General features: G+C 29.4%; 1 protein-coding gene across 1 annotated transcript in view; it reads right to left on the bottom strand.

Moving 5' to 3' along the window:
* LOC128661524 (M1-specific T cell receptor beta chain) overlaps window positions 1–16,803 on the bottom strand; it is a 267,982-nt gene that overhangs the window by 11,057 nt on the left and 240,122 nt on the right. Inside the window, exons 3-4 of the mRNA XM_053715772.1 lie at window positions 2,860–2,912; window positions 2,418–2,420 (exon numbers count right to left, since the gene is read on the bottom strand). Coding sequence (XP_053571747.1) covers window positions 2,418–2,420; window positions 2,860–2,912 — 56 coding nt within the window. The remainder of the gene's footprint in view (window positions 1–2,417; window positions 2,421–2,859; window positions 2,913–16,803) is intronic.

A 16,803-nucleotide genomic window follows, 5' to 3' on the forward strand; every position in this document is an offset into this window, starting at 1 on the left:
TTATGCAGTGTTTAAAACATTTTATTTAAATCAGAATGATTGCATGCTGTTTCTTCTAATTCAAACTTAAAAGAAAATGGCTAATAAAATTTACAAAATTTGGATTTATAAATAAAGTTCTCCTGTCATGCTTTAAATAAATCACATTACAATTTGATAGCAAAGCTTCTCGAGAGCAAAAATATTTCAGGGTTTTGCTGTGGTATAATCATCTTTTCCCATGATTGGATTTCATATTAATAAACATAAGCTGTTGTAATTTAGGAAAATGTACTTTGTCCTAAAAATCTTTACACATTACTGTGGTTTAGCTTGCTAGTACAACTATTAGCTGAGTTGTTTGCATTAATTATTCCAATAATTATTTATTTTCTAGACAATTTATACTGAAAACTATTAACAGGGCTGTCTTTTATTTTTTATCATTATTGAACCTTGTCTACTTAAATGTTGTTTAAACTACAATGATCAAAAGAGAGAGGAAAAAAATAAATAAAAGAAAATGAAATCAGATTTAGGTGCTCACTCAACCTAAAATAAAAACAAAACAACTTAATAATGACAATTAAAATCTTTGTGAAAATATCATAAAAATTGCCAGTAAACATATATGGGAAGTGTTTTTTAAATTATATTTTTTACAATATTATATTATTATTCAACAATATTACCTGTGCATTTTTTAAAATAAATATTTTAACACATTTCTACCCTCTGTGTTTTTCTCTTTCAAAATGCAATACCAGTTACATAATAAAGGGTATTTCATAGTAGATTTCAAGTGAAGAACACCCGGTTAAATATTTTTTTACTGTAGTTATGAATATTATTTAATATTAGAAGAAATTGCAATGTCCAGTTCTGCTTGTTTCAATACTAAATTTGAATCTGCAATACTTTTGCAAGCTCGAAAATATTTCATCTCTATTGCTAGTGCAAGAATACAAAATTGTTAAATAATTTTTTAGATGTTGCATAGAAAAGTGCAATTTCTTTAAGTAGAGTAGAAAAAAATGCTTATGAATTTATGAAAAAAGGTGTCAATCAATGCCTCTTCTATGCAAATGTATATTGTAGTATGTATAATTAATATATTAACAGAAACCGTTTTAAAATTGGTATCTATATTTTTAAAAGTTTACATTTAAAGTGTTATAAATAATTTTAACACTGCATATTCAAACAGAATCTATTATTCAACTGTATTACTTTGCAATTGTAATGCAACATTATACGCTCATTAAAAGTTAAACATGACGATTTTTTCCACTGAAAAAGATGACAATATTTAATTTTGACAATGTTTTTAATTTTATAGCAAATATATTTCACATGAGACTTAAGAATTAAAATATACTGGCTATTGACATTTTTGTGCACAAGTATATACTCAAAGTAGAAAGATGATATATTAGACAATACAGAGAAAATGTGTAATTGAATTCATGTATGTTGTATTTGATTTAATTTCCGAATCTCTCATGAGACACAGGGTTTTCTTATTCTATAACTTTCTTATGCCAAAATGTATAATACAGAATGTTTGCTACCAGCTGTAGTTAGTTTACTGCACAAAATAAGTAAAACTTGCTAAATAAATATGCTCTTGTTATTAAATATTACACATACACACACTTAAAGACACTAGCTATCACATACAATCATTTTCAGGTACCGCTGTTGAAAAAGTAATTGCGCAGCAGTATAAACACTATACAATATATTTTGTGCAATTTGCATTTTCATGTATATAAATCTAAATAAGGCTTTTATAACTAAAGGTATTATCAAACAGTAGCTTAACTTACTGATTCCTTCTAAGTTCCTTATGTGCTTGATTCCACAACCCATGATTTTAATATAGAATTGCATGCATGTAACACATTTTATCTATGTTTATTTATTTTTTGTTCAAAAGCAACTGTAGGTGGATTATTAAACAAATATTTTTGACATCAATAGAAAGCCATGATTTTTATGTAAAGCTAGAATGTATTTAATTTTAATGTAATGTAAATTGTAAATATATATTTTTAACTTTTCTAAAGGCTCCCTGAAAGTGACCAATCTTAACACTGTACACAATAGATTGGTATTTATTTGTTTTCTATTGCTTTAAAGATGATAGAAATATAAAATCAAATTCCCAATAAACTTAATAATAAAAATGATAATGATTGCTGCAGAACCAGCTACAACTGGTTCAGGTGATGTTACTTCCATTTACAACAAAACACAATAATGAATGGGTATTCTAATGTTTTATTTTCAATAAGTAATTTATTAATTTATGGGGAATTAAAATGACACATGTATGTCCCTGGTGCAAAGGTGTCTTCTTTAATGGTATGTAATTCACATAGTGCCAACTATAAAATGTGTTTGATACGTAAAACAAGTAAACTACATTAAATTACAGTCTAGAAAATTATTGTCATTATCTGAACCTCAAATAAAGTAGTTTATCTATTTAACCACATATGAGGAATAAATAATCTGCTGTATAAAAAAAATGTCTTTTATTTGTATTTTTTTTTTCTAGATATAAGTCCTTTATTTAAGAGATGTAACAGTATATTTTCAATTACAGCAGTTCATTTAGATATGTCCTTAAACCTAAATGTATGCAAAACTGGGACAAAAATCAATGCAAACATCACAGCATTTATCAAAGTTATACTGTTGAGGTTATATCATGGAAATGTTTGATTTATTTTATTTGACCTAGTTTTACAGCTGAGAGTCTTCCGTAATAAACCTCTCAGGTTGTAATATTAATTTATTATGATGGGTTGTGATATTGAAATAGATTGTTAAGCCTACCTTATTAAAGAATTTTGTAAATTTGTAAATACTTACTAATCACAGAAAGTTTTGTGCCTGTTCCAAATATTTTCAAACTGACGTCTTTGCACAGTGATGATTTTCATAGCAAAAACCAAAATATTTTACATTGTTTCTGTGCATAGGTGCTTCATGGATGTGTTGAAATATTTCAGCATATGGCTTAAAGGGACATGAAACCCAAAAATTTTCTTTCATGATTCAGATAGAGAATACAATGTTAAACAACTTTTCAATTTACTTCTATTATTTAATTTGCTTAATTCTTCAGATATCCTTTGTTGAAGAAATAGCAATGCACATGAGTGAGCCAATCACACAAGGAACCTACGTGCAGCCACCAATCAGAAGCTACTGAGCCTATTTAGATATGCTTTTCAACAAAGGATATAAAAAGAATGAAGCAAATTAGATAAAAGAAGTAAATTGTAAAGTTGTTTAAAATCACATGAGTTCAATCATATTATTGAAGAGTTCAATCATAAAAAGACATTTGTATAAATTGTTAAAGGAAGATGGACCTGCTTGTGAGCCAATGCAATCTGTACATAACCTTTACATGAGACGGTCAACAGAACACTTGGACTCTTAATCTTATATTCCTTATTAAAGACACAATTTCTCTTCTGACTTTGTTAATACGTTTTTTATTTTAGTTTTATATTTTATATATATATATATATATATATATATATATATATATATATATATATAGATAGATATAAAAATAAATATATAAATTTAAGTAAAGTAATTACCATTTCCAATTTTTCAAATATATAATATAATATTTAATGCATGAAAAATAATAAGTATTGTAAAAACCAGATTGTTTGAAATTTTTATCATGTTTTATATATTGCTATTCATAGTTAGATTAAATCAATGACAGCAAATATCACATAGATTAAAAGAGAAATATTATCTACATCTTTATGTTAATGTTGGGCTTTCTCACTCTATCTTAAAGTCAAAATTAAACTTTCATGTTTCAGATAGAACATGCCATTTAAAAAATCATTCCAATTAATTTCTATTATCTAATATTCTTTGTTCTACTGGTATTATTTGTTGAAAAACATACCTAGTTAGGTTCAATTGGGAAGCAAACAAAAATGAACCAAATTTGGTAATATAATTAAATTAGAAAGTTGTTTAAAACTGTATGATTTATCTGAACCATGGAAGGAAAATTTGGGTTTCATGTCCCTTCATAAATACATTTTGAGAAAATTAAATTAATTAAAATATTTTACAGTTTTATAAAGTACAATGATCAGTGAAGGTAGTTAACACATTACTCCCGAACACACCGGGAGTTTCCACTGGTACACTAGAGAGACATTACAATGTGGAAATATAATCCATTTACTCATAGTTCCCTCTTATATTAATCATTATCTAGCAATGGTATATAATAAAATACACACCTTAAGTTTCAATACACACTATATACTAAACAACTAAATATACACTGGTTTTCAGAAAATGCTGAATGAGAATATCAGTACTTACATTCTCATATAAATGTATGTTTGTTTCTCTATTGATATTTATTAATGGTTGCAGTAATTAAAAAGTGTCCAAATAATTAGAAAATCAATCAATCAATAAATAAAATGAACATATAATGCAAAAGCAATACATTCAGTTTAATGCTGAGACCCCATATTAATGACTAGTAAAATAATTTAGTGTTGTCCGACCAAAATGCTGTTAAAAACATTAGGAAGATATTAAAATAAATACAATAAGTAAGTAAATAAATAAATGAAAAACTGCAATGTACAGACATTACAAAAATAAACTTACTAGTAACAACAAGTTTGGTGCCAGTGCCAAATACTTTTACAGGACCATACACTATGATTTAACGTTTACATTAAACTTGTTAATGTGCCTTACATTAAAGGGACATAAACCCCAATTTTTCATTCATGATTCAGGTAAAATATACAATTTGAAACAACTTTCCAACGTACTTCACTTATCCATTTTTCGTCATTCTCTTGGTATCCTTGGTTGAAAATCAAGAAGGTAAGTTCAGGAGTGTGGATGTGTCAGCAACACTATATAGCAGCAGATATAGATGTTGCTTTCCTTAACATGCTATGTATATTTATATATATTTTTTTTTACAAACTAAAGATTATTTGATGGTTTTAATAGGAATTTTACATATATAGATTTAAATGACAGATGAAGACCAATACTTTTTTATCTAGTCTTTTTTTTCTTTATTCTATGATTCCCTAAAATTCTGACAGCTAGTCAATAGGCAGATGTGTTTCTAATCTTCCATCGTCTGTCTATATACATTGATATATACACTATGCTCTTTTAAAGGTAGTAAGATATCTAAATTACAGTCTTGCTCAAACAGGGTCATCTTTCAAGAGTTTAACATGGAGTTAAAATGGTAACTACATTCATTTAATTTATTGTCATTCTATAGAGAGGGGTTTCAAACCTTTAACCTCTGGGGTTTGAGATAGACCAGGTATTTCAGTTACTGGTTTATGAACTTGAAGGGATAAGATGCAGATGACAAGTATTGGATCTGTGCAAAAATATTTTATATTATTACATCACATTATCAAGCAGATACTGACAGCTGGTGACCCCCTTTAAACAATAGCATCATTGTACCTACAGTTTTCTAATAAATGTATAATTATATTTTACATGTGTGTGTTTACCATTAATTAATAAATTGGAAAAAAATATATTAAACAGAGATATTTTTTTCAATCATGAGGGAAAGTTTAACAAAAATCTAATTATTATATACCTGTGCTTTGCCAAACTATATGTTTTCATTTTCCGTAGCATTTAATAGTATTTAAATTGGTATATAAATGATGGTTTCTATATTTTTTCCAGCAACTTATATGTAAATTGAAATTCCAATTATTTGCTCTACTGAACTTATAACTAAAAATACAAATGAGACAACACGCACTTACTTGTAACAATAAGCTTGGTACCGGACCCAAACACTTTCATTAAGTTATCACTGTGTTTCATCACTTACATATAATTGTGTAGCTGAATAAAAGAAGCTTGTGTTATGCAATAATATAGGGAATAATCACAATCCTTTAGAAATACCTATGTAATGATTTGTATAATAAATCACCATTAAAGTCTACTCAGCATTTTTGTAGGTAAATCATTTGATATGTTTTTCTAATAGATTGTGATCGATCTGATGACTGAGCTTTTTCTAATTTTCTATAACATAATATTTTTGGTATTAACATTCTATGTGACAAAAATACCATGTTTATAGGGATTTTTGGTTAAGAATGGTCTATTGTTAATTTTTTTACAAAATATTTCTTTTAAGTGTTCATTTATATTAACATTTAATGTTCTCAACTAACACCATATAACTCTAAATAAAAAATCACTTTTCTTCCTTTTATATATATATATATGGCACCCTCTTCTGTTTTGTAATTGAATGAATCATTTACACAAATATTTTTTATTGCAGTAGCTTTTTATATCCATGTCATGTTAATATCAATATTATTATACATTTTTTTTAGATAATACTTATATTACTGAATTAATATCTTTCTTATTGGCTATGATTTTGGGAATATGATCTTTATAAAAGCCACAAGACATCTAGATTACTGTCTTTCTCAGACAGGGTCATCTTCAAAAATATTTTGTTCTCTACAACATTAAGTTAAATTGCTTTTGGAATGGAAATAAAATTATTTTAATCCTAAATCAGTTTTGCTGTGAGCAACTTGGGAGGACTCTGTAATTCCATTCTGACATTTTGAGCTTTTCAGTTCCTGTTAAAAATAAAAGTTTAGAACACTGTTATATTCCACACAGCCATTGGCTGTACACTCTAGTGACCTATTTATAACTGTACCTAATTGGCTACAGCAGAGAAGTTAACCTAAATTACAACATGGCAGCTCCCTTTGTTTTATAGACACTAAAACTTTACACTTATTTTGTCAATATTTAAACAGCTAATGAAACTTTAAAAAAATACATCTACATGTTATTCTCAAACTTATCTTTTCTTTGAATGCATCATTTGATCTAGCATTTATCTAGTGTTGTGTTGAATGTCCCTTTAATATCAGTAAAATCTACTGTGTTATAAAAAAAACAATTCCACAGTGCAACTGGGAAATTCAGTTAGTCTAATAGTATCTATTTAACATTTGTCTGGTTTCCTACAAACTGCTTATTTTAAACCCAACAAAAAACATATCTAATGTCCTTAGACTCCAATGATGAATTTTGTGAAATAGATATTCACTATATTTTATGTTTGTTTAAACATAGAAATTATTTTCTCCATAAAACATAATAAAAGTTATGAGTGTGACAATTTACACTTACTTGTAACAACAAGCTTGGTACCAGGTCCAAACACTTTAATTTCAACTTAACTCCTGAATTATCACTGTGCTTCATCCTTTACATATAGCTGAATGCTGTTCTACAATAATATGATAGGCTGACTTTTTGTAATGTTCCTCTCTACATTTCAAGACATTTAAGCTTTGTCTTTAATTCAAATTTCTAGAGAAAATATAGCATGTTAAAATGGACTTTTTTTTACAGTTTCACAACACTAGAAAGACATTACAATGTGGAAATCTAATCAGTTTACTCATAGTTCCCTCTTATATTAATCATTATCTAGCAATGGTATATAATACAATACACACCTTAAGTTTCAATACACACTATATACTAAACAACTAAATATACACAGGTTTTCAGAAATTGCTTAATGAGAATATCAGTACTCACATTCTCATATAAATGTATGTTTGTTTCTCTATTGATATTTATTAATGGTTGCAGTAATTAAAAAGTGTCCAAATAATTTGAATAGCAATCAATTAATATAATTAAATGAACATAAAATGCAATAGCAATACATTCAATTTAATGCTGAGACCCCATATTAATGACTAGTAAAATAATTTAGTTTTGTACAACCAAAATGCTGTTAAAAAAATAAGGAAGATATTAAAATAAATACAATAAGTAAGTAAATAAATAAAAAGCTGCAATGTACAGACATTACAAAAATAAACTTACTTGTAACAACAAGCTTGGTGCCAGTACCAAATACTTTTACAGGACCATACACTATGATTTACTGTTTACATTTAACTGGTGAATGTGCCTTACAGTAAAGGGACATAAAACCCAATTATTTTTTTTATGATTCAGGTAAAACATACAATTTGAAGCAACTTTCCACTGAACTTCTATTATCAAATTTCTTCATTCTCTGGGTATCCTTTGTTGGAAAGCAAGAAGGAAAGTTCAGGAGTGTGAATCTGTCTGCAGCACTATATAGCTGCAGTTTTGCAACAATGTTATACACTAGCAAATGCAATAGATGGCAGCCCTATTTCCTGTCATGTAGTGCTCCAGATATGTGCACGCTATTTAGATATCTCTCAAACAAAAAATAACAATGAGAACTAAGCAAATTTGATAATATAAGTAAAATTGGAAACTTTTTTTAAATTGTATTTTTTATCTGAATATTGAAAGAAAAATTTGGGTTTCATGTCCCTTTAACACTGTACATAACATGAAATTAATCAAGTTAGGGGTTCAATCACAAACATTTAGAAAAAATACATTAAGGGCCAGATTAAAAGTGGAGCGCTAATTATCATTCCTGCTCAAGCGTTAATTGCACTAGAAGTAAGCTTTTTGCACTTGTCTGGTTGCGCTCATATTATGAGTTGAAAGTAAACTGTTTTTGATCTTGAGCGCAAAAAGTCAAACTTACAATATTGCGTGTGCATTCACGTATTCCCCAATAGAAGTCAATGGAGAACAAAAAGCTGAAAAAAGCACTCTACTGTTGCGCAAACCTTCCTAACCTGACATGAAAATATAAATATATTTAACATTCCAATGTTTTTCACATAGAATAATATGTTTTATTTATTCATTTTTAACTATATATATTTATATATAATTATATATATTTATAGATATATAGGAATACCTATTTATAAATACATAGAACATATTCAGCTATATGTAGAACACTGGAATGGGAAATATTTACAGTAAATACATAGTATAACACTTTATTAAATATGAATATTGTATTTATATGATTTTACATGTCTTCAGCTACTCAACTGCAAAGGGTTCTGATGCACTTCTATATATGTCTATATGTGTGTACATATATATTTATGTGTATATATGTGTATATAAAGGTCTGTAAATACATATATACACATAAAAATACATAAATTTATATGTACACATATGTAGACATATATATATACAGTATATATGTATATATATATATATATATATATATATATATATATATATATATATATACACACACACATACATATACATCTTTAGACATGTATATGTATGTATCGCTATGTTAAAGCCCTTAGTCTACATTTTTTCTCTAACACCTGAGACCTCATATCTTTGAGCCTTTAAAAAAAATTGTGTGCATTATTTTTTTAGAATAATTTTTATTAGATGGTGTTATTATGAGTGTAACTATACTTTGTAATGTATTTTTGATGTGTTTTGTGACACTTTTTAGTTTTGCAAAACAGTTAACCAGAGCTCTGACATTGGGGTAATCATTCTAGTTTAAATCGCTCAAGCAATATCGTTTACTTTTAACTTGTAATATGAGCGATAAGACCAACGTGCTCAAACACCCACAAGAAATTCCTTATTACTCATGCACAAATGTTTGCGCTCCACTCGTAATCTGGCCCTTAATTGTTTTCTACAGAAAATTACCATTAAAGTCTTTGGAAATTTTTGTAGATCAATCATTTGATAACGTTTTCTAAAGGATTGTGATTAATCTTCCTTAATAATATTACATTTGTCTATTTTTCTTAGGTATTTTAGATGTTGCTTTCCTTAACATAGTATATATTTTTTTTTTTACAAAGAAATGATTATTTGATGGATTTCATAAGAATCTTGCATATATAGATTTGAATGACAGGTGAAGACCAATACGTTTTTATCTAGTCTACCCCTTATCATGTCTCAAGGTAAAAGCTTATTTTATTCCTGGGATAGAGTCACAATTACTCCAGGGTTTTTTTCCCCTTATTTTATGTGTCCCTAAAATGCTCCATGACAGCATATACACTATGTTTTTTTAAAGGCGATAATATATCTAAATTACAGTCTTGCTCAAGCAAGCTCATCTTCAAGAGTTAAACATGGAGTTAAAAGGGTAACTATATTAATTACTTTTTCTGTAATTCTTTAGGGAGGGGTTTCAAACCTTTAATCTCTGGGGTTTGACACAGACCAGGTATTTCAGTTACTGGTTTATGAACTTAAAGGGTTAAGATGCAGATGACAAATATATGATCTATTCAAAAATATTTTCTTTTACTACATAACAATAACATTATCAAACAGATGCCGACAGCTGGTGACCCCCTTAAAACAATAGCATAATTGTACCTAACGTTTTCTAATAAATGTATAATTACAATTATTGCTCTACGGAACTTATAACCTAAAAATGCAAATGAGACAACACGCACTTACTTGTAACAATAAGCTTGATACCGGACCCAAACACTTTGATAAAGTTATCACTGTGTTTCATTCCTTACATATAATTGTGTAGCTGAATAAAAGAAGCTTGTGTTATGCAATAATAACGGGGCCAATCATAATCCTTTAGAAAAACCTATTTATGATTTGTATAGAAATTCATCATAAAAGTCTAAGGAGACTTTTTTTGTAGATAAATAATTTAATGTACATAATGTTTTTTATATTAGCATTCTAGTGACAAAAGTACCATGTTTTATGGAGATTTTTGGTTAAAAAGAGTCTATTGTAAATTTTTTACAAAATATTTCTTTTAAGTGTTCATTTATTATTAATATATAATGTACTGAACTAACACCAAATAACTCTAAATAAAAAAAATGAATTTTCTTCCTTCTATATATCTATTGAACCCTCTTCTGTTTTGTAATTGGATTAATCATGTATACAATAAATATTTTTCATTACAGTATCTTTTTATATCCATGTCATGTTATCATTAATATTATTATAATTTTTTTTAGATACTATTTATATTACAGACATAATATTTTTTTTTATTATTGGTTATGATTTTGGAAATATGATCCTTACTAAAGGCACAAGACATCTAGATTACTATCTTTCTCAAACAATAATGTTTTGTTCCCTACAACATTAAGTCAATTTGCTTCTGGTATGGAAATAAAATAATTTCAACCCCAAATCAGTTTTTCTCAAAGTTAATGTAAGCAACTTGTGAGGTCTAATGAATATGATAAATATCAGGTTTAAAATGTATTAAGTTATTGTTGCAATGAGATGGTTGCCAGAGCCAATTAGCTTAATATCAGTAAAATCTACTGTGTTACAACACAATTCCCAAGTGCAACTGTGAAATTCAGTTACTCTAATATAATACAGTGTCTATTTAACATTTGTCTGGGTTCCTACAAACTGCTTCTTTTAAACCTAAACTAAATCAACCCAATGAAAAGCATATATAAAATGTCCATTGACTCCAAAGATGTAAATTAGATGCTCACTATATTTTATGTTTGTGTAAACATAACAAATATTTTCTCCATAAAACATAATAAAACATATCAGTGTGACAATTAACACTTACTTGTAACAACAAGCTTGGTACCAGGTCCAAACATTTTAATTGCAACTCCTGAATTATCACTGTGCTTCATTCCTTACATATATTTGTGTAGCTGAATGCTGTTCTACAATAATATGATAGGTTGACTTTTTCTAATGTTATTCTATATATTTCAAGTTTTTTAAGCTTTGTTTTTAACCCAAATTTCTAGAGAAAAAAATAAATAAAACACAATCTTACTCAAGAATGATTCTTCCAAGATTGGTCTGTTCCTTACAAAGTTAGTTTTTCCTATCCGGTTGGATAAACATGGACTGAAACAGTGATTACATTAATTCTACTTGCTGTTACTCAATAGAGAAGTGTTAGTTAACCATTATCTTTCAGGGTTGGAGATGGACCACATATGTCAATTACTGGCTAATGAACTAACATTTCTCACATGGGGATATCTCAAAAATCCAGTATGTCTACAGCCCTTGTGGATAAACATCAGAGAACCCTTTTATAGAGCAAATATATGCAATGGAAAGATATCATTAAGATTCATGAGAGACGTAAGATATTAGGTAATATGAAATTGTGAACTTGCATCTCTTCCTATACTTATTCAATAACTGATTCCAAAATAGACTTGCCATGTAGCCTTTCCATGCTATATGACATATAATTTATCCTTAAATTGAATTTTAAATATTAGTACACACTGTGAGCCAGAATACGAATGGAGCACTAACAGTTACATCTAATCATTAAGGTTTACTGCGGGTGTTTGCGCGCATCAGTGTTTTTCTGCTCGTATTACAAGCTGAAAGTAAATGCGATCGCTTGAGCGCAATTGAAGTTAGCATGCTTCTGGTTAGCGCATCCTCAGAGCTCTAGTTAAATGTTTCACAAAACAAAAAAGTGTCACAAAACACATAAAAAAAACATTACAAAGTACATTTACACTTATAATAACACATCTAATAACAATTATTAAATAAAAATATTGCACAAACGTTATAAGGTGTTAGAAAAAAAAGTCAAGCAAAGGACTTTAACATAGATACCGTATATATTTATATGTATAGATATATATGTACATATCTTTTTATTTATATGTGTATTTATGTATTTACAGACATATATGCACATATAAACACGTAAATACATATGTATAGTTATATAGACATAAATATATAAGAGCATTGGAGCCCTTTGCAGTTAAAGGGACACTCAAGTCAAAATAAACTTTTAGGATTCAGAAAGAGCATGCAGTTTTTCAGAGTAGGTGTTAAATTTTTGTCTTTTTATTATGCACGTGTTAATTATGCAATTCTTCCGCATTGAGTGATCCTTTAAGTAGATGAAAACATGTAAAAACATATTTATGCAATATTCATATTTAATAAAGTGCAATACTGTGTATTTACTGTAAATATCTGACATTCTAATGTTCTTCACATAGCAGAATATGTTATATGTATTTATAAATAGATATTTCTATATATACCTGTATATATCTATACCTATAATCATGTATTTATATAGATATAAATAAATATTGGTGCAAAACCATATCATATATATGTAGAAATATTTATTTATGAATAGATAGAACATAGTCTGCTATGTGAAGAACATGGGAATGTGAAATATTCATATTTTCATGTCGGATTAGCGCTAATGAGAATATATTACTGTGTTTGTGCATGAGAATGGTGATTTTTTTCAGCTTTGTTTACACCATAAAATTCTATGGGGAATAGGTTATCGCAGCGATATTCTAAGTTTGTCTTTTTGCCTGTGTTGGGTTAGCGCATGTGCGAAAACAATCTACTTTCAACTCATAATACAAGTGCAAACCGACAGGCGCTTACTTGTAGCGGAGTTAACACTCAAGCGAGAGTGTTAAATAGCACTCCACTTGTAATCTGGCCATGTGTTTTAAAATATCAAAATCTATGGTATCCTAATTAAAGTAGGCTGATCAACCAAAAAACTATGTTCATTAAGAAGCTTTTTTTGGTTTTGGGGTCTTCCTTCTCCTGACTTTTCAGTTGAGCAGCAAATTAACCTGATATCATCCCAAACTGACATAATCTTCCCCTAGAAAAACACTGATATCGTTTAACAACCCAACATTTCCTCAAGGAAAAATGAGTTGGCATTTAAATACATTTATTTGAATCACAAATCACTTTTCCTCCAGGTTAATGTAAGCAAACTGATGTCATTTATTCCTCTACAGAAAAATAAGGAAATAATAGAACAAATGTCTTTTTTAAAAATGTACTTACTAGTCACAATGAGCTGGGTGCCAGAGGCAAATACCTTAATATCAGTAGCCACTGATGTGTTATATCTTCTAACAACAATTCCACAGAGCACCTGTGAAATTCAGTTACTCGGATGTAAAACTGAATATATGTTAACATTTGTCTGGTTTCCTATCAATTGCTTTTGTTAAAACCGAAATAAGCCAACAAAGGGGATGTCTCTATACCTAGTAAAAGTTAAAAAAATCTTATCTCCTTATCTCAAAAAATATCTACAAATTCCTTTAAGGGGGATTTTTATAAAAACAAAAAGAAAACAAAAAACAAAAATAAATTCACCCTTGATTTTAACAAAAGGGAAAACAATTCTATCAAATTCTCCCAATATAAAAATTGATCATGTTGCTCATACTGCCCTACATTCAATTAAGAGCATTTAATTTATTTCCATAAATTTGTATTAACTTATCTATCATCACAGGGTGTCCTATCCATACTGTGACCCTGCGCTAAGAATAACACACAATCTAGAAAGCCAATGGTAAAAGAGATTTACTAGAGAATGTTAGTGTGGCTGAAATTCTTTTTAGTGTGCCCTTTACTTTTAATGGCTATCAAGGTGAGCCATCATCACTTATATTGCAAGTGGTGAGTTATGTATTATGTGTGAGAACAACAAATAATATTGCTGAAAAAATTGAGTGACTGGAGACCTGTAATGTGTTAGGGCTAGAATCAATGCATAACAAAATACATGCATGTCATATTAAAGTATTTCACATGCACATAAATACAAAGTAAATGTAAAATATATGTTTATTATTAAAATAAATGTTTTAAAAGTGATTTAAAGGGATATGGTATATGACAAGGCGTTGGACTGGGAATGGTTCAAATGACTATATCTATGTGTGTGGATATGTATGCATGTATGTATATGTGCACACACATACACATACAACTTGTAATATGAGAGTATATAAATGCTATGGACTGTGCTGTAGTAATGTAAGTGCACCATAGTTCTAACATTTTTATGCTCCACTTGTAGTCTAGGCCTGAACAATTTCTAGTACTCAATTTGTATAACTTAATGAGACGCTTCATTCTTGCAAATCTGTAAGTAGGGAGGGAAGAGAGCTGTTTTTGAGGAAGCAGAGAGTGGGAGGTGTCAGGTGGGAGGGTAATCTCTTCTCTGCATCAAAAAATTAACCTTACAAGCTAACTGATTAACCCCTTCACTGCCAGGAATTTCATGTAAGATTTGCAGCTGCAATTAGCCGCATTCTAATTGCCAAAAAGCAATGGCAAAGCCATATATGTCTGCTATTTCTGAACAAAGGGGATCCCAGAGAAGATTTTATAACCATTTGCCATATAACAGCAGTAGTTGTGTGTAAATAATTTCATTGTGTGAAAAACTTAACAATTATTTTTATATGATCGTGTCTCTGGTGGTCAAATAGTGGCATAAAATATGTCAAAATAGATTGATACCTTGGGTTGCCTACTTTAAAATGATATATAGTTTTCATAGGTAAATAAAAAAATCAAAAGCTCTATTTCTGTTTATTCAGAGTGATAGCAAAGATGTACTTTGGGCAAGTTTTTCTCTGAAATTCCCGGTAGCTAAACAAATCTTGAATATATAAAAAAATTGGAAAACAGCACACTTCAAGCAGGGGCACGGAGTCAAAAAAGTGTTGCAATAGAGGGGACTGTTAAGAGTTGTTTAACTCAATCATGCAGACTCCAGACTCCAAATCCTTAAAAGACCTTTATTTTTGATGTAACATGACTAAGGGCCTAATACAGGCTTGAAACATTGTATTTGCTGTTTCGACCCAAAAAAATGAAAAAAATAAAGGTCTTTTAAAGGATTTGGAGTCTGGAGTCTGCATGATTGAGTTAAACAACTTTTACCAGTCCCCTCTATTGCAAAACTTTTTAAAATTTTCAGGGCTAGATTACAAGTGGAGTGGCATTTAGTGCTCCCACTCGAAAGCACGCATGTGGGTAAGTGCGAGTGTTACAAGTTTAAAGTATTTTTTTTAAGTGTGACCTTCCTTGGCACTAAGCACATCTTGAACTCTTTTGGGGAGACTGTCCTAAAGATTTTTGAAGTAATATCCTGGTATATTTTATACCAGGCTTCTTTCAACACTCCCATACTGCCTCTATAATATTCCTTTCTGGTCGCTGTGGAGGCCAGTCCGTGAATGTCAGTGTTTTATCAGCTGTTTTTCTCCCCCAAAAAATTATTTCACTGCATTAGCAGTGTGCTTGGGATCGTTATCATGCTGAAAAATAAAACCATTCCAAATCAGGCGCTTTCCAGAAATAATGGCATGATGAATTAAAACCTGTCTGTACTTTTCAGCATTCATGATCCCATCAATTCGGACAATATCACCAACACCACTGGAAGAAATGCAGCCCCAAACCAGGACAAACCCTCCACCATGTTTTACTAAAAGTCGCAAGCACTCATTCTTCCATCTCTCTTCAACTCTTATTCTCACATATTGTTGACGATTCGACCCAAAAATTTCAAACTTGGATTTGTCACTCCATAATAATCTTTTGCACTGATCTTCATTCCAATCTTTGTGAGCTTTAGCATATCTTAGCCTTTTCACCCTGTTCCCCTTCCAAAAAAATGCTATATTGGCTGCTACTCTTCCACAAAAATCATGCCCGCATGCGTACTTACCCGCATGTGTACTTTCGAGCAGGAGCACTAAATACCACTCCACTTGTAATCTAGCCCTGAATATTTTAAAAAGTTTTGCAATAGAGGGGACTGGTAAAAGTTGTTTAACTCAATCATGCAGACTCCAGATGTCAAATCCTTTAAAAGACCTTTATTTTTTATGTAACATGATTAAGGGCTTGAAACGTTGTATTTGCTGTTTCGACCCAACAAATGAAAAAAAATAAAGGTCTTTTAAAGGATTTGGAGTCTGGAGTCTGCATGATTGAGTTAAACAACTTTTACCAGTCCCCTCTATTGCAAAACTTTCTAAAATA

The sequence above is a fragment of the Bombina bombina genome, chromosome 5, assembly GCF_027579735.1.
Source record: "Bombina bombina isolate aBomBom1 chromosome 5, aBomBom1.pri, whole genome shotgun sequence".
Taxonomy (NCBI): Eukaryota; Metazoa; Chordata; class Amphibia; order Anura; family Bombinatoridae; genus Bombina; species Bombina bombina.